This window comes from Mustelus asterias, chromosome 15, assembly GCF_964213995.1.
Source record: "Mustelus asterias chromosome 15, sMusAst1.hap1.1, whole genome shotgun sequence".
Classification (NCBI taxonomy): domain Eukaryota; kingdom Metazoa; phylum Chordata; class Chondrichthyes; order Carcharhiniformes; family Triakidae; genus Mustelus; species Mustelus asterias.
Window position 1 is genome coordinate 5,744,310 of NC_135815.1, and position 18,364 is coordinate 5,762,673.

At 46.0% G+C, this 18,364-nt stretch overlaps 1 protein-coding gene across 1 annotated transcript in view; it reads right to left on the reverse strand.

Moving 5' to 3' along the window:
* Nucleotides 1–5,665: 5,665 nt before the first annotated feature.
* pex3 (peroxisomal biogenesis factor 3) overlaps nucleotides 5,666–18,364 on the reverse strand; it is a 37,972-nt gene continuing 25,273 nt past the window's right edge. Inside the window, exons 8-12 of the mRNA XM_078229391.1 lie at nucleotides 13,943–14,111; nucleotides 10,402–10,472; nucleotides 10,188–10,310; nucleotides 7,300–7,396; nucleotides 5,666–6,321 (exon numbers count right to left, since the gene is read on the reverse strand). Coding sequence (XP_078085517.1) covers nucleotides 6,238–6,321; nucleotides 7,300–7,396; nucleotides 10,188–10,310; nucleotides 10,402–10,472; nucleotides 13,943–14,111 — 544 coding nt within the window. The 3' untranslated portion in view covers nucleotides 5,666–6,237. The remainder of the gene's footprint in view (nucleotides 6,322–7,299; nucleotides 7,397–10,187; nucleotides 10,311–10,401; nucleotides 10,473–13,942; nucleotides 14,112–18,364) is intronic.

Below are 18,364 nucleotides of genomic sequence, written 5' to 3' on the forward strand. Positions count from 1 at the left end.
TGGTTGACTCTCAACTGCCCTAGGGCAACTACGGGTAGGCAGTAAATGCTGGCCAGCCAGCGACGCCCATGTCCCACGAATGAATAAAAAAAACCCCACATGGGCCTAGCAGTGCACACTCTGGAGCAATCATCCAGGAATGCTCCCCGCTCCCATTATAGACCCTCTATCACTCATTACTGGCTATCCATCACTGACAGGTGGGTAAATGTTGCTGTTGTTTATCCCCCTCTGGCGACATCACCAGGACGTGGGAACACCTTGGGCTGCTGACCCGACCCTCTGGTCTTCCAGCTTGTTCTCTGTGGGATTGGGATGTTGATCCTCTTACGCTAGGGCATCAATCTGGGTAACGGACAAAGGGCAGATACTCAAATGAAATTTTAATACAATTTATTCTTTATTAATAATCCTTAATTCTTCGATAAGCGCACAAATAACACATCACTCTAAGCAGGTTTCCATTACATTGTAACCTTATGACTAGAATCTAGATACTACCCGTGCATGATGAATTGGCCAGGTTCACTGCAATGAGTGGGGGTCTTCTTTGAGCTCTGAACTCAAAGTCCTCTCTTCGCGATGGTAGGTCTCCAGTCTTCGCTGCTGATGTTTCCGATATTCCCTTATTTGTATGTTTCTCCAACCTCTCAGCATGTTTGATGACGTATGTATGTCTTGTTCCAAGACCCGCACAATTCTGAGCTCATTTGTCCAATGGTTGTGTAAACAGGAGAAATCTTTCTCCATTGTTCTTCTTAACTGTCTTATTTTTCTGACCATTGCAGCTACCAAGGTCACCAAGGTTGAGTGACCCTTAAGACCAGAATGCTCGGTCAGCAGTTGGTATAGAGTCAGTTCCACAAAGGGACCTATGCCACCATGGAGTGGCACAATGGTTAGCATTGCTGCATCACAGCGCCAAGGACCCGGGTTCGATTCCCAGCTTCACTGCTTAAAACCTACCTGTGATCAGGCTCTCGATCACCAGTCTACTGTGTGGAGTCTGCACGTTCTCCCCGTGTCTGGGTTTCCTCCAGGTGCTCCGGTTTCTTCCCACAGTCCGAAAGACGTACTAGTTAGGTGCTTTGGCCATGCTAAATTCTCCCTCAGTGTACCCGAACAGGCGCCGGAGTGTGGCGACTAGGGGATTTTCACAGTGATTTCATTGCAGTGTTAATGTAAGCCGACCTGTGACGAATAAATAAACTTTAAAAGGTCAGTCCCTAACTGGTTGTATCTTCCTGTTCCCTTGTCATCCACATTCAAGGTTTTTTGTTGATAGTCAACGCATGAAAACCCCAGAAGAACTGCAACCACCAAAGAGCAGCTCCACAGCCCAGCGTGCATATGTTCAGTCACCCTCAGGTCACTCAGAGAGTATATCAAGCTCCTTTACAATGTGACAGAAATGGGAAGGGTAAAACAAGTGGATAGTCAGGGAATGGATATTGGAATCATAGAACCCCTACAGTACAGAATGAGGCCATTCAGCCCATTGAGTCTGCACCGACCACATTGAGCAATATTGCACACACCAATTTGCATTTATATATCACCTTTAAAACAATAAAATATCCCCAGGTGCTTCACAGGAGCAATTATCAGACAAAGTTACACTAGGCTGGTGATCAAGAGCCTGGTCACAGGTAGGTTTTAAGCAGGTCAGCTTACATTAACACTGCAATGAAGTTATTGTGAAAATCCCCTAGTTGCCTTACTCCGGCGCCTGTTCGGGTACACTGAGGGAGAATTTAGCATGGCCAAAGCACCTAACTAGTACGTCTTTCGGACTGTGGGAAGAAACCGGAGCACCTGGAGGAAACCCAGACACGGGGAGAACGTGCAGACTCCGCACAGTAGGCTGGTGATCGAGAGCCTGGTCACAGGTAGGTTTTAAGCAGTGAAGCTGGGAATCGAACCCAGGTCCTTGGTGCTGTGATGCAGCAGTGCTAACCACTGTGCCACTCCATGGTGGCACAGTTTCCTTTGTGGAACTGACTATATACCAACTGCTGACCGGGTATTCTGGTCTTAAGGAAGTTAAGAAGAGGGAGGTGGAGAGGTTTAAGGGGTGAATTCCAGAGCCCACGACCCTGGCAGCTGAAGGCACCGTCCACTCATGGAGCAATTCAAGTCAGGGAATGTGCGAGAGGTCTGACTTGGAGGTGATCAGGTGGGGTGTATAATAGGCAGCCAACTCAATAGCACTCATTTACCCCCAATTTTGTCTCCATTAGAAAAGTGATGCTGATACATTCTCTTCAAAACCACATTACTCAGCAAGGTGTCCCAGCCTCTTCACCTGAGGCTAAAGAGGACACTGCTTTCATTTATAAATAGGTTGTGATGAATGTGAGTTAGCCTCATTAGATTCGGTTTCCTGATACATTTTTGTCCATTCAAGCATAAAAACTGTTGTGAATGGAGAGCACTACCTTGACAAAGGCTAATGTCTGTTTATGCAGCATACCATACCTCTCATATCTCAGTGGCCTACTTACTGTACCAGACAGGATGTTCACAACTGCTCCCATCTACTGCTAATGTGTGAAAATGTCAACGAGCGCACTTTGACAGGTATATTCTTTGAATGGAAAGAGGCTGCGGAACTCTATGGTACAGAGGGATCTGGGTGTCCTGGTACATGAATCACAAAAGGTTGGTGTGCAGATACAGCAAGTGATTAAGTTGATTTTATTAGTGTCACAAGTAGGCTACATTAACACTACAATGAAGTTACTGAAGGCAAATGGATATTGTCGTTTATTGCAAGGGAAATGGAATATAAAAGTGTGGAAGAATTGTTAGGGCTGTAGAGTGAGACCACATTTAGAGTACTGTTTTGGTCTTATTTAAGAAAATCTATAACTGCATTGGAAGCAGTTCAGAGAATGCTCACTTGACTGATTCCTGGGGTGAAGTGGTTATCTTATTTAAGCAGTTTAGGCCCATTCCCATTGGAATTTAGAAGAATGAGAGGTGATCTTATTGAAACATCTAAGATCGTGAGGGGACTTGATATGGTGGATGTTAAGAGGATGTTTCGCCTTGTGGAGAAGTCGAGGACGAGGGAACACAATTTAAAAATGAGGAGTTTCCCATTTCAGACGGAGATGAGGATATTTTTTTTCTCTCAGAGGGTCATTACTCTGTAAAGTTCTCTTCCCCAGAGAGCAGGCTGAAGGCATGTCCCTTTATGCCTCCACACCCATTCCACCTCCCCATGTCCCTTCCTGCCTTAACAATCCCCCTCAATGCCCCTTTATGTTTCTATACCCCTCCATGACCCTTCACATCTCTTCCATTCTACAGTACCTCCTGCCCCAGACACTTGCCATCCTACAGTACCTGCTGCAGTCTTCTACTTGCACCCTGAGGGATGTTGCTGGCTTGGAAACAATCACCTCCTGGAAGCTGCTGCACAGAAAATATCCACATAGCTGATGCGCCACCCACCCAGAGCTGCACACATTAATCCAAAGTGCGATTGCTGGAGGTCTCCATCTTGTCCTCATTGCCACAAACTGTCCCAGGCCTTCTTCAAGTCCTGACTTTTACACACATTGGTCCAGACATGATCATGATTTCCCACTGGCGTCAAAGTGAGTGGGCATAAACCTCTTTGACGAGGGAGGCAACATACCATACTAAAGTCTCATTTGCATCCGCAGAAATGCCTGTTTATTCCCCTTACAATTGAATCCCCTATCACTATAGCTTTGCCACTCTTTTTGCTGCCTTGCCATGCAGCAGGGCCAGCCATGGTGCCATGAACCTGGCTGCTGACGCCTTCTCCTGGTGAGCCATCTCCCCCAACAGTATCCAAAATGGTATATCTGTTTTGGAGGGAGATGACTGCAGGGGACCCTTGCACTGCCTTCCTACTCTTCCTTAGTCTGGTGGTCACCCATTCCCTATCTCCCACAGTAATTTTTATCTGCGGTGTGACCACCTCACTGAATGTGCTATCCACGACTTTCTCAGCATCGTGGATGCTCCAAAGTGAATCCATTCGCAGCTCCAGAGCCGTCAAGCGGTCTAACAGGAGCTGCAGTTGGACACACTTCTTGCACATGAAGGAGCCAGGGACACCAGAAGGGTCCCTGAATTCCCACATTGCACAAGAGGGGCAAGACATAAGGATCTCTTGCTAGGACTTAACCCTTAAATGGAATTGTGGGGTTGCATTCTGGTCGGTTCATCTGAACCCCAACAAGGGTAAAGCAAGTCAGCTTTACATCGGCCTTTGGCATGAATGATGACCTGCTATAGCAGGAGGGAGCAGAAGATCCCGGGAGAAATTACTTCTCTCAAAGGGTGGTGAATCTGTGGGATTCACTACTCCAGAACATGGTGGATGCCGGGACTTTGAGTAAATTTAAGGAAGAGGTGGACAGATTCTAAATTAGTAACGCGTTTAAAGGGCGATGGTGAAGGGCAGGAAAGTGGAGTTGAGGCTGAGATGAGAACAGCCATGATCATACTGAATGGGGAAGCAGGCTCGAGGGGCTGAATGGCCTACTCCTGCTCCTAGTTCTTATGGTTCTTATGATCCCATAAGACACAAGACATAGGAGCAGAATTAGGCCAGTCGGCCCATCGAGTCTGCTCCGCCATTCAATCACGGCTGATTTTGTCATGTCATTTTCCTCTGGTGTGAAACCAATTTTGGGATCTCTACCTGCCCTTGAACCCATCGCATGGGGCACGGGAGAATTCTGCCCTTGGTCATTTATATCAACACAGGAATTAGGAACAGAAGTGGGCAAATGCAGCCCTTTGAATGGCGGAGCAGGCTCAATCAGATCATGGCTGATCTCTCCCTGGTCTCAAATCCACCTCCCCACCTGTTCCCCATATCCCTCTTTCCCTTTTTTAAATGAGAAATATGTCTATTTCCCTCTTGAAACCATTCAATGATTCAGACTCCACCGCGCTATGGAGGGAGCGAGTTCCACAAATTCACCACCCGCTGCGAGAAGTAGTTCCTCCTCATCTCAGTTTTAAATCTATTGCCTCTCAACCTATACCCGTGACCTCTTGTTCTAGATTGCTACATAGATAAAGAAAAGCAGTGTCCTCTTGGGATCGACACTGTATCCCCACTGTATACCATCCTCCAGTTCCCTCTTGTGTCACTCAGCCACAATCTGTGCTGTTATTGTCCCCTTTTATTCCATGGTCTTCCACTTTTCCGGCAGGCTTATGTGGCGCTCCATTGAATGCCTAATTATTCTGAATTTCCTGGAGAGGAAGACAGTAGCATTGTGGTTATGTTACTGGACCAGAGGCCTCCAATAATAACCCAATCACAACTGTGTTCTATTCCTATCATACCAACCCAATGATCCAAATTCAGTTTAATCCAATGACTTTGAAGACTGTCGCTAAAAATCCAACTGGTTCATTAATGCCCTTTCGGGAAGGAAACCTGCTAATCCTACCTGGTCTAGGCATTATGGGACACCATACTTAGCTGCTCACTAAAGTACCCTAGCAAATCACCTGGTCGTATTGCTTGGCAGAGGGTCATCTCCCCCTATTTGGGATGGTCAATAGATCCTACCTCACTGGCAATGCCCACAGCTGAGAGTTTATATTGCTTGGCTGTACAGAACTTGAGTATTGCTGAAAAAAAGAGACATACTGTCAAAGTTTTTTGCCTTGCACCCATCAGGACAGGCACATTCTTGTGTCTCTTTATTCCGTGTAATTCTACCGCCTGTATTTGCATAGTAAGACAACTTGGACAAAAGAAATAGCTTTAGTGTGATATTCTTTTAATATTATACATGACAATACTAAACCAGGAAGTTTCAAGAGCAAGGAAACCAAACTATTAACATCAAAGAAAGAGATGCCAGCTAGCAACATATATTACTATTTACTTAATTGGTTTGAGTCAGAGCCAGAACATACTGCAGTAAAAATATATACCTACGCTACCAGGAGAATCTTGTATCCAGTTGCACGCAGATTATAATCTACCATACAGTGATACAAATAACAGTATGATACAAAATAGTTACAGGCAGATTAATGTAATCATGTCTGTAAAGATTCAGAAAATGTTAATGCCACACAACTATTAGTGACAGTGCGGCGAGTACAGGTGTTGGCACCTGTGTCACGGGATCATTGCAGGACTGAGAGGAAGCACTTCACGTCATCCTGGGCAAGGAGTGAGCTCGGGTCTTACTGCCCCTCGTTGTCCCGAGAGCTGCTCGCTGAGGGTCACTTCTCCAGCTGCTGAGGGGAACTGAACGCTTCGTAAACATTGGCTGCAAAGTCCTTCACCTGGTCCATCAGCAGCAGGTCCTAGGCAGCAATGGGAGTAGACACTCAGCAACAACATGCATGTACAGAGGAACCCTTACTGCACCCCCACCTTAAACACAGGGAAGCGGCCCAATGACCTTTCCAGGAGGAACAATCAGACACAAATGGAGGTCAGGCACGAGGAGCAATTAGGAGGAGTGGCCAAAAGCTGGGTCAAAGAAGTGACTTTTAAAGAAGGGGACGATGGAGAGAATTCCATACCATGGCACAATGATGTAGGCGGTGCAGGGGGAAGAAGCAAGAACTGAGGGAATAGAGGGTCCTCTGGAGGGAGGGGAAGGAGTTATGGGGCCAGAGGAACTTGAACAGATCAGGAGAAGGCAAAGCCATGAAGAGATTTGAATGCAAAACGAAGAATTTTAAATTGGAGGCACGAGGAAATGGAAAGATAATGTAGCTCCACTCAAGAGAAGCGGAAAAAGATTAGGGCGGAGGAGGCCTATTCTGTGTTTATGTACAATACACATCAGGTGCAGGCTCCAACGTCACCCTCCTTGTTTGCTCCAGGTTTTCTTACACAACACATACAGTCCCTGACTCTGCACAGTGGCAGCCAGCATCAGAGCTTTAATTCTGAGTGCCACAGAATGGAGCTTTGACCTAATGCTGTGCACTAGGTAGCAACTGGCCCAAGCAGGAGCCAAGGTAGATCAATGGGGAGTCAAACAGAGGGCAAGATCCAGGTCGTGTCAAATTAGAAAGACATGACTCCAAAAACAGGGAAGGGCCAAGACAAACATTGGAAGATGCAGCCTTGGCTGAGAAGAGCAGAAGAAAAGAGAAAACAATTGAGTGACACCAAGGTTAATTGTAGGAGAAAGGGATAGCAAGAAGTCGCCGGTTTCAGAGATCCAGGAGGTAATGCATTAGCAGTGATGTGAAATCGGGGAACAGATTGTAACGCAACGAGGATGCAGGGAGCAGGAGAACTGCATCCACAAAATGACTAACACTCACCTGAACAAAATGGCTGGGTGTCTCACTGCAGGTCGAATGTATCTGCCCGTTAATAATCGGGATGATTTTAGCGAGGGGAAGTCTAATGTTGGACAAGCTGCCAGGACGAGAAAAGAATGAATGTGAGATGAAAGAAAGAACTGGTTGTTTGTGAAGCCTGATTCTGGCAGTGGATTTCACTCAGTAATAAGTGTGGGGAGTGAGGAACACACAGACCTGTCTGCTGTCCACTCGCTGGCCTCAGCTCCATTTACAGCTACATACAGAGAGCGTGATCAGCCCAAACCGACTGTTCTAAGGTATACCACGCCAGAATACCAGAATCATTGTGGACTGCCCCTTATAAACATCTCCACTTTAACTGAAGACCGCAATCTAAAACCGCAGAAGCTCGTCAGTACCATCATTAATACTAATCTTCAACTAGCCAAGAACAAAATCCCCTTTTACAGCTGAGTTCCGAGAGCCCTGGAGAATCAGCTGAGATAGCGGCACGGTGGTTAACACTGCTGCCTCACAGCACCAGGGACCCGGGTTCAATTCCCGGCTTGGGTCACTGTCTGTGTGGAGTCTGCATGTTCTCCCCATGTCTGCGTGGGTTTCCTCTGGATGCTCCAGTTTCCTCCTACAGTCCAAAGGTGTGCGGGTTAGGTGGATTGGCCATGTTAAATTGCCCCTAGTGTCAGGGGGATTGGCAGGGTAAATATGAGGGGTTATGGGAATCGGGCTTGGATGGGATTGTGGTCAGTGCAGACTCGATGGGCCGAATGGCACTCTAGGGACTCTCAGAAAAAAGATATGATCAAACATCCAAATCCAAGAATTGGAAGGTGATGATGGGTTGGATGGAGGATGGTGCATGTGTGGAGCAAACTGCTGGGTGGGAGCTGGCAGTATTGGGAAAAACAACAAGGTTGCTGATAATCTGAAATCAAAACAGAAAACGCTGGAAATACTCGACAGGTCAGGCAGCATCTGCAGAGAGAGAAACCGAGTCAACATTTCAGCCAGAGATGCTGCCTGACCTGTCTGGAGTTCCCAGCATTTTCTGTTTTGATTTCAGATTGAGAGCGGCCGGCAGTGCGGGTTAGGGGATAAGTTTGGCAAGAGTAACTAGCTAGGTGTGAAGGGCAGAGGCTTGAGGACTGCCAGATGGATTTCTCCTCTGTGGGGCAGCTCTGGTTTGGTCAGTTTGAAGACCAGTGCCAAGTAATTGGTTAAATAGCCTTGTCGGGTCTGGCACATTCCTGCAATCATGTGGGACTCTGTCACAGCATCGGATTCTGACCTGGGCGGGTCTCGGCAGACTGCAGTCATGTTCTGTTGGGCGAGGTTTCAGATGTGCAACCCTCAGGCTTGTTGTTCCTGTGGATCTGAGGGAGGTAGTGGCAGCAGGTACACTCAGTTCTGTGTCTTTTCTTGAAAAAGAGAAATTATTCTCTCAAGGTTATCAGAGTGATCAAGTAACTCATAAAATTGTACAGCAGAGGAGGAGGCCCACTTGGCCCATTGTGACGGTGTCAGCTCTTTGAATGAGTTTTCAACAGCTTGCAAAGCTGAAATTGTTTCCTCTTCAAGGACTTATCCAACTCCAATTAGGGATGGGCAGTAAATACTGGCTGAGCCAACAACACCCACAACACATGAATTAATTTAAAAATTCCTTTTGAAAGGGATGAAATCTGCCACCAGCACCTTCCAGGAAGTGCTTTTTCAGCTCATAAGTAACAACATTTCTCATCTCCCTTCTATTCCTATGTCAGTTATCTTAAAACTGGTGTTCTCTGGTTCTGGATCCTCATGCCAGTGGAAATAATGTCTCCCCATTTAATTCATCAAAACCCCTTAGAACCTTAACACTGTTAAAACCTCCTCTTCACCTTCTCTGCTCGAAGGAGAATGATCCCAGCTTCTCCAGTATCTCCACATAATTGATGACCCTTCATTCCTGGTGTCAAAGAACAAAGACCAGTACAGCACAGGAACAGGCCCTTCAGCCCACCAAGCCCGTGCCGACACATGACGCCTTTCTAGCACTGCTGCCTCACAGCGCCAGGGACCTGGGTTTGATTCCTGGCTCGGGTCACTGTCTGTGTAGAGTTTGCACGTTCTCCCCGTGTCTGCGTGGGTTTCCTCCGGGTGCTCCGGTTTCCTGCCACAGTCTGAAAGACGTGCTGGTTAGGTGGATTGACCCGAACAGGCGCCAGAATGTGACGACTAGGGGAATTGCACAGTAACTTCATTGCAGTGTTAATGTAAGCCTTACTTGTGACCAATAAATAAGTAAACTTATAAACCTTTTGCCTCTGCAGTCTATCCCTCCATTCCCTGTCTATTCATGTATCTGTCAAGATGCCTCTTAAAACATTGCTACTGTATCTGCTTCTATCACGTCCTCTGGCAGCTCATTCCAGACACTTACCACCCTCGGTGTAAAAAACTTGCCTCTCACATCTCCTTTAAACTTTCCCCCTTGTACTTTAAACCTATGTCCCTGAGTAATTGACATTTCTACCCTGGGAAAAGGACTCTGACTATCCATTCCATCCATGCTTTTCATAATTGTGTAAACCTATATCAGGTCGCCCCCTCAGCCCCTGATGTTCAAGTGAAAAGTAACCAAGTTTGTCCAATCTCTTCTCACAGCTAAAGATCTGCTGCCCCAGTAAATCTCTGCCCCTCTCTCCAAGGCCTTGACATCTTTCCAAAAACATGCCCATGACTGGCCGTAGTACTGTGGCTGAGGCCTAATCAGTGATTTATAAAAGGTTTAGTACAATTTATTTCTTTTTGCATGCTAAACTCAAAGCAAGGTTTCTGTGTACTATTAGTTCCAGCCACATTTCTCCTGCTCTCACCTCCCGAATGGCACATGGTGCTGCACTGACCTGTTGATCTTTCCGTTCTGAGTCAGTTCCTGTTCTGTTGGCTTGAAGAACTCGGCCATGTTGTCCAGCAGTCGGCTAAATCCCCGATTCAAGCAGGAATTCAAGACCGTGTTGAAGTCTGGACTGTTATACAAAGTGACAGATAGTTAGCGATCATATTTTGTTTTAGCTTGAGCCACTGAATTGAATTGCCTCGGCTAAATCTCATACAGACCTTTCCAGCATATCTCTTGTTTCATTTAGAAGTTTTAATGTGGTTACATCTTTCTCTGTCAAACCACAGGCCTGTGGAAAATATAAGATTGCATAGAAATTTTAGTGACAGATCTTATATTTGACCTCGCCCCTTAGCATGAACCTAACCTGGTTATGGGGGCAGGCCTCGACTGATGGGAAATGGGATTCTTGGAACTCATGGGCATTGCTTGCTCAGTTCAATTCCTTTGGCTGTCTCAACACTTCTCGACATAATGTTTCTCGGTCCTGGTCTTGCTGCAAAAAACCAAGACTTGGGGAATACAGCTAAGGGCAGCCATATCTTACCTTGCCTCACGCTCAAGAACCTAACTCTTGAGGGACATGAGGCTATTGTGACTTTTAAAAAAATTCTTTCTTGGGATGTGGGTGTCGCTGGCAAGGTCAGCATTTGTTGCCCATCCCTAATTGCCCGTGAACTGAGTGGCTTGCTAGGCCATTTCAGAGGGCAGTTAAGAGTCAGCCACTGTGGGTCTGGAGTCACATGTATGAAGTCTCACAACACCAGGTTAAAGTCCAACAGGTTTATTTGGTAGCAAATACCATAAGCTTTCGGAGCACTGCTCCTTCGTCAGATGGAGTGGATATCTGTTCTCCAACAGTGCACAGGCACAGAAATCAAGTTACAGAATACTAATTAGAATGCAAATCTCTACAGCCAGCCAGGTCTTAAAGGTACAGACAATGTGGGTGGAGGGAGCATTCAACACAGGTTAAAGATAATGTAATGTAAAGATAAAGATAATGTAACTTGATTTCTGTGTCTGTGCACTGTTGGAGGACAGATATCCACTCCATCTGACGAAGGAGCTGTGCTCCGAAAGCTTATGGTATTTGCTACCAAATAAACCTGTTGGACTTTAACCTGGTGTTGTGAGACTTCTTACTGTGCTTACCCCAGTCCAACGCCGGCATCTCCACATCATCACATGTATGCCAGGCCAGGTAAGGAAGGCAGATTTCCTTCTTAATGGACATTATTGAACCAGGTGGGTTTTTATGAAAGAAATCCCTGATTTAAGCAGGAATTTAAGACCATGTTGAAATCTGGGCTGTTATACAGAGTAATCAATAATTGTCAATCATATTACTATCAATTACTATCTCAATGGAAACAAATTAAAACATGCTACCGTGCAAAGGGACCTGGGGGTCCTTGTGCATGAGACGCAAAAGCCCAGTCTGCAGGTACAACAGGTGATCAAGAAGGCAAATGGGATGTTGGCCTATATTGCGAGGGGGATAGAATATAAAAGCAGGGATGTCTTGATGCACCTGTACAGGGCATTGGTGAGGCCGCAGCTGGAATACTGTGTGCAGTATTGGTCCCCTTATATGAGGAAGGATATATTGGCATTGGAGGGAGTGCAGAGAAGGTTCACCAGGTTGATACCGGAGATGAGGGGTTTGGATTATGAGGAGAGGCTGAGGAGATTGGGTTTGTACTCGTTGGAGTTTAGAAGGATGAGGGGGGATCTTATGGAGACTTATAAGATAATGCGGGGGCTGGATAGGGTGGAGGCGGAGAGATTCTTTCCACTTAGTAAGGAAGTTAAAACTAGAGGACACAGCCTCAAAATAAAGGGGGGTCGGTTTAAGACAGAGTTGAGGAGGAACTTCTTCTCCCAGAGGGTGGTGAATCTCTGGAATTCTCTGCCCACTGAGGTGGTGGAGGCTACCTCGCTGAATATGTTTAAAGCGCGGATGGACGGATTCCTGAGCGGTAAGGGAATTAAGGGTTATGGGGATCAGGCGGGTAAGTGGTACTGATCCACGTCAGATCAGCCATGATCTTATTGAATGGCGGGGCAGGCTCGAGGGGCTAGATGGCCTACTCCTGCTCCTATTTCTTATGTTCTTATGTTCTTATATTTTGTTTTAGTTTTAGCAACAGAATTTAGCTGTCTTGGCTAAATCCCGTATCTCTAAATTGACAATGGTTTCAAGTTCATCATGAGACTTTTAATTCCAGATCTTTACTGAATTCAAAATGCACCATCTGCAATGGTGGGATTCGAACCTGGATTTCCAGAGCATTACCCTGAATTTCTGGATTACTAATCCAGTGATGGTACTATGCCACCGCCTGCCCTAAACAGCTGGTTAGGGTGTTTGGTCTGAACAGGACAGTTGAGGGAATATGATGTGGATTTACACTGACCCAGAAGGCTGCACTCTTTCATAGTGACTGCCAGACAGCTTGCCCTCTGAGGGCTGAGAGTTTTGATGCCAATGAAACGGCATTGCTGGTTTGTATGAAACCATGCTGCAAGATCTCAGTGCCAATTCACATCCTGTTGAAGTTGTACAAGACATTGGTATGGCCACACTTGGAATACTGCGTACAGTTCTGGTCACCAGGATATTATTAAATTAGAAAGAGTGCAGAAAAGATTTACTAGGATGCTCCTGGGACTTGATGGTTTGAGTTATAAGGAGAGGCTGGATAGACTGGGACTTTTTTCCCTGGAACGTAGAAGGTTGAGGGGTGACCTTATAGAGGTCTATAAAGTAATGAGGTGCATAGATCAGCGAGGTAGTCAACACCTTTTCCCAAAGGTAGGGGAGTCTAAAACTAGAGGACATAGGTTTAAGGTGAGAGGGGAGAGATACAAAAGGGTCCAGAGGGGTAACTTTTTCACACAGAGGGTGGTGAGTGTCTGGAACGAACTGCCAGAGGCAGTAGTAGAGGCGGGTACAATTTTGTCTTTTGAAAAGCATTTAGACAGTTACATGGGTAAGATGGATATAGAGGGATATGGGCCAAATGCAGGTAATTGGGACTAGCTTAGTGGTTAAAAAAAGGGACGGCATGGACAAGTTGGGCTGAAGGGCCTGTTCCCATGCTGTAAATCTCTATGACTCTATAACTCACAGCAACAGATTTGGCAGGGGCTAGGCCTAAACCAAATGGTTTTTCAACTTGAGGAGAGAGCAGCCGCTGAGTACCAGGGAGGAGGAGGTAACTAGGTCACTCTCCTGCAGTGCCTTACAGTTGGGTTCAGAGTCAAAATGGGAGAACAGGCCACTCACCTCTGGAATACTGAATGCTGAGATGTCAATAATAGAGAAGAAATAGAAGTGACTTTGTGTTAAAATGTTAGTGACACTGTCCAGAACATAGCTGAGTCTCACAGACTGAGATGGACCCAGCAACCAGCGTCAGTCCGCGCTGAGTCAGATGTTGTCAGTTCTGCTGCTGCTGCTGGACTCAGTAGCTCTGGGTTAGGAAGGGGCAAACCTTTGACTGCTATCCAATCAAATCAGGCTGGAAGCCTGTGGTAGGCTGAGACTCTGCAGTGAGGTGTCTGCAGTTGAATAGTCTTCCAACAATCTGTCATTGAGGATGACAAGTGAAAAATGGCGAGTCGAGTAATGGATTCGAGGGCTGTATCCTAGCAAAGAGTTGGCAAGGGAGGAGAACGATTGAGGAAACAAACAAAGAATGCTCTTGTGGTAATGTCCCCGATTGGCGTCAGGGCAAGTTGGTGCTCATATACCTGGGAGGCCAAGGTACTCTCCTCATTGGGAATGAGATACCAACACAGCGGGGACCCAGTCGTGCCAGTCTCTGGCTCATCGGACTGACCACGGTGCTCTACCAGCTGCCGGATTTCACCCAGGTATCGTTCCAGCTCCTGAAGTGACACACACTGCTTCAGCGATACACTGTGTGGACAAACAAACTGGGCATTAACACTCAAGCAGAGCCACATGTACAATATACATGTCACAAAGAACTACTCGCAGATTAATTACATAGACTTACAAAGTCTTTGCAGCAGGAGAAGCAGCTGCTTATGCTCCATACAAGCCTTCTCCCATTCCTCTCCATATTAATCTAGACCTCTATTCCATTTCAGAACATAGACCTGGAGGAGGCCATTCGGCTCTTCAAGCCTACTCCACTGTTCAGTAAGGTCATGGCTGATCTGTTTCTCTTCCATCCTCGTGTGTTTATCCAGCTTCTCTTTAAATGCACTTCAAGCATTCACCTCAACCACTACTTGTTGTCTCACCTCCGTGTGTTACAAAATTTGTCCTGAATTCCTCATTGAATTTATTAATGACTATCAAGGGGAAATGGTGGCATAATGGTGATGGTCTAGTTATCCAGAGACAAAGGCTCTGGGGGTATGGGTTCAAATCCCACAGCAGCTGGTGGAATTTTAAATTCAACTAATTAAAGCAACATCTGGAATATAAACACAAACAGAAAATGCCAGAGAAACTTTCCACAGCATCTGTGGAAAGAGAACAGCCAATAAACAAAGGGTAATCCTGACTCGAAACGTTGGCTCTATTCTCTCTCCAAAGATGCTATCAGACCTGCTGAGTTTCTCCAGTATTTTCTGTTTTTCATTTCAGATTCTAGCATCCACAGTATTTTGCCTTTATCTGGAATATAAAGCTTGGTTTAGTAATGGTGACCATGAAACTACCATTGATTGTCTTAAATAAAACTCATCTAGTTCAGTAATGTTTTTTAGGGAACAAAATCTACATCCTTGGCTGGTCTGGCCTACGCGTGACTTAGCAATGTAGCTAACCCTTAACTACCCTCTGAAATTGCCCAGCAAGCCACTCAGTTCAAGGGAAATTAGGAATGGGCAACAAATACTGAACTTGCCAATGCCACGTCCCATCAAAGAATAATATTTAAAAATATTTATTACCCCTAGCTTTGGTCTCCCCACAAGTGGAAACACCTTTAAGTCTACCCTATTAAACGCTTTAATAACTTTAAAGACCTTTATCAGGTCAGCCTTCCGTCTTCTACCTGGAGAAAAGAGCTTTAGTTTGGTTAGTCTTTCCTGACAATTATCCCTGCTCAATTCTGGTATCCTTATAAATATATTTGCACCTTCTCCAGTGCATCTGCATTATTTTGATAATATGGAAAACAGAACTATGCATAGTACGCCAAACGTGGTCTAATCAAGTTTAGCATAACATTGCTGCTTTTCAATATATCACTCTAGAAATTAACCCAATACTTTGTCTTTATCCTATCTTACATTGCTATTTTTAATGTTTTATCTATCTGTATCCCTGTGAGTACATGGATATTAGTACTCCTTTAGAAAGACCAGAAGATGTGTGCAAATGTGACTGTTCATCAGAGAGGGCAGTGCATGAATAGGCTACTGAAAAAGAACTCAACAACAAGGGGGATCTTTGACTTTCATTAAAGTTTTCCAACTCTGGCTGGACATTTCACTGGAAGTTGCATCACATGACCTCACTGTTCTTTCAACCCCATTCAGTTAGACAGACTTTATATGTCACCCTCACCATCTAGACACCATCCAGTACAAAGCAGCATGCTCGATTGGCACCCCATCCATTACCTTCAACATCCATTCCTGACTTGGAAATGTATCACCGTTCCTTCACTGTCATTGGGTCCAAATTCTAGAATTCCCTCCCTAACAGTACTGTGGTGCATAGAATCACAGAATCCGACAGTGCAGAAGGAGGCCATTTGGCCCATCGAGTCTGCACCAACCACAATCCCATCTAGGCCCGATTCCCATTACCCTATGCATTCACTCTAGCTAGTCCCCCTGACACTAAGGGGCAATTTAGCATGGCTGATCCACCTAATCAGCACATCTTTCGGACTGTGGGAGGAAACGGGGGCACCCGAAGGAAAGCACGTAGACAGAGGGAGAACATGCAAACTCCATACAGACGGTAACCCAAGCCAGGATTTGAACCCAGGTCCCTGGCGCTGTGAGGCAGCAGTGCTAACCACTGTGCCACCCACCGTGCCGCATCGGTTCAAGAAGGCAGCTCACCACCACTTTCCCAAGGGGGATTAGCGGGGTAAATACATGGGGTTATGGGGATAGGGCCTGGGTGGGATCGTGGTCAGTGCAGACTTGATGGGCTGAATGGCCTCCTTCTGCACTGTCGGATTCTATGATTCTAATAATTAGGGATGAGCAGTGAATGTTGGCCTAGCCAGCAAACCCCAAATCCCATGAATGAATTTTTAAAAACATTGAACTTTAATACTTTTACAACTGAGAAACATTTTTTTTCAGATTCTCATAATTTTGCTCTCAGCGTTCATTGTCCCAGAGGTCAATCTCCAGCTCCAGGAGGCTCCAGGATAATCCAGGAAAGCTGACAATCCAACTTCTGCTGGATTTTCCCTCCTTGTTCCGGTCAGGTGAAGCTCAATGGTCAGGTAGGAAAGGTGAAAAGCTGCAGCACTGCACCATCACAGGAGGCCATTCTGCTGCTTTGGCCATTCTGCCGCTGTGGCCATTCTGCCCATCAACACAATCATGGCTGCTCTGTAGCTTAAACCTGTCCACCTGCCTTGGCTCCTGTGCTTTAATCTTCTTGTCAAGCGCAATTATATATAGCTCTCAGCCTGTCTTAATTAAAATTGATGTGGAGATGCCGGCATTGGACTGGGGTGGGCACAGTAAGAAGTCTCACAACACCAGGTTAAAGTCCAACAGGTTTATTTGGTAGCACGGGCTTTCGGAGTGCTGCTCCTTCATCAGGTGAGCCACTCACCTGATGAAGGAGCAGAGCTCCGAAAGCTCGTGATTCCAAATAAACCTGTTGGACTTTAACCTGGTGTTGTGAGACTTCTTACTGAATTGACATTGAAACAACGGTGACCCGGCTGCTGCGACTCTCCTTTTCAAACAAGGCGAAGCTGGTGGAATTGTAATGGTAGCAAAATCTTATCTAAACTGACACACTTTCTGAATCAAACTGGGGTTAATCTCAATAGGTTCTTGTTTATCAGCCAATCTGGGATCGAATGATGCAGCAGCTGAGTCCAGTGGCTGATATTCTTTCCAATATCATAAGGAACGGAGCTCTGAGGAAGGGTCAGCCAGACTTGAAACGTTGTCTCTACTCCCTCCCCACAGATGCTGTCGGACCAGCTGAGATTTTCCAGCATCTTCTGTTTTTGTCATAAGGAACGGGATTGGCCTTTGTCAATATCTATTTCATTGGCCGTGGCTCTGTGGGTAGCATTCTCACCTTGGAATTAGCATGTTATGGTTCAGTCCCAGTCCAAAGACCTGAGGATATGGTCAAAGCTGACACGCCAGTGCAATACCAAGAGAGTGCGGCATTGTCGGAGACACAGGGCAGGATTTTCCACCCCCACTGTGGCGTGTTTCACGGTGGCGGAGGCTTTGTACCGTGCAGGGCTCGATCTCGGTGTTTAAAATAGTTGTGCTGAAGTTAGAAGTGCTTTCATTTCTTCCAACTCTTTCAGAGTAACTATTAGCGTATCACCAACAGAATGATCAGAAATGTGGGTGCTGAGGGAAGTGGGGGAGGAGATATTGTTGTGTCTTGTTTTTCTTTACTGTGTATACAGGTCAGTTGGAACAGTTGCAGGAGCGAACACGTCTGTGTGATATCACAGTTTCAAAAGACTGAAATTAGCAACAAAACAAAAAAAAATTATAACTAAGTAAATAAAGTAGGGATGCAGGGTGCGGTGATGTGTTGTACCTGCATGATGTGGGAGCTGGTAGATCCCATTGTGGTTCCTACTGACCACATCTACAGCAAGTGTTGATTGCTCGAGCAACTCTGGCTTAGAGTTGATGAGCTGGAGTCTGAGCTTCGAGCACTGTACCATATCAGGGAGAATTACCTGGACGTTGTGTTTCAGGAGGCAGTCACACCCCTTAGAATAACTACATCAAATTCACCCAGTGGTCAGGGACAGGAGGGCGTGACTGCGAGCCGGTCAGGTAGAGGGAATCAGGAGGAAGTGCTGAAGGAGCTTCAGCCCTTGAGCTTATCTAACAAGTTTGAGATTCCTGTCCCCTGTGTAGACAAGACCGGGGGCTGCAGGGAGGATGAGCAAACTAACCATAGCACCATGATTCAGGAAGCCATTCAATAAGGGGGAAGAAAAGAGAAATGTGGTT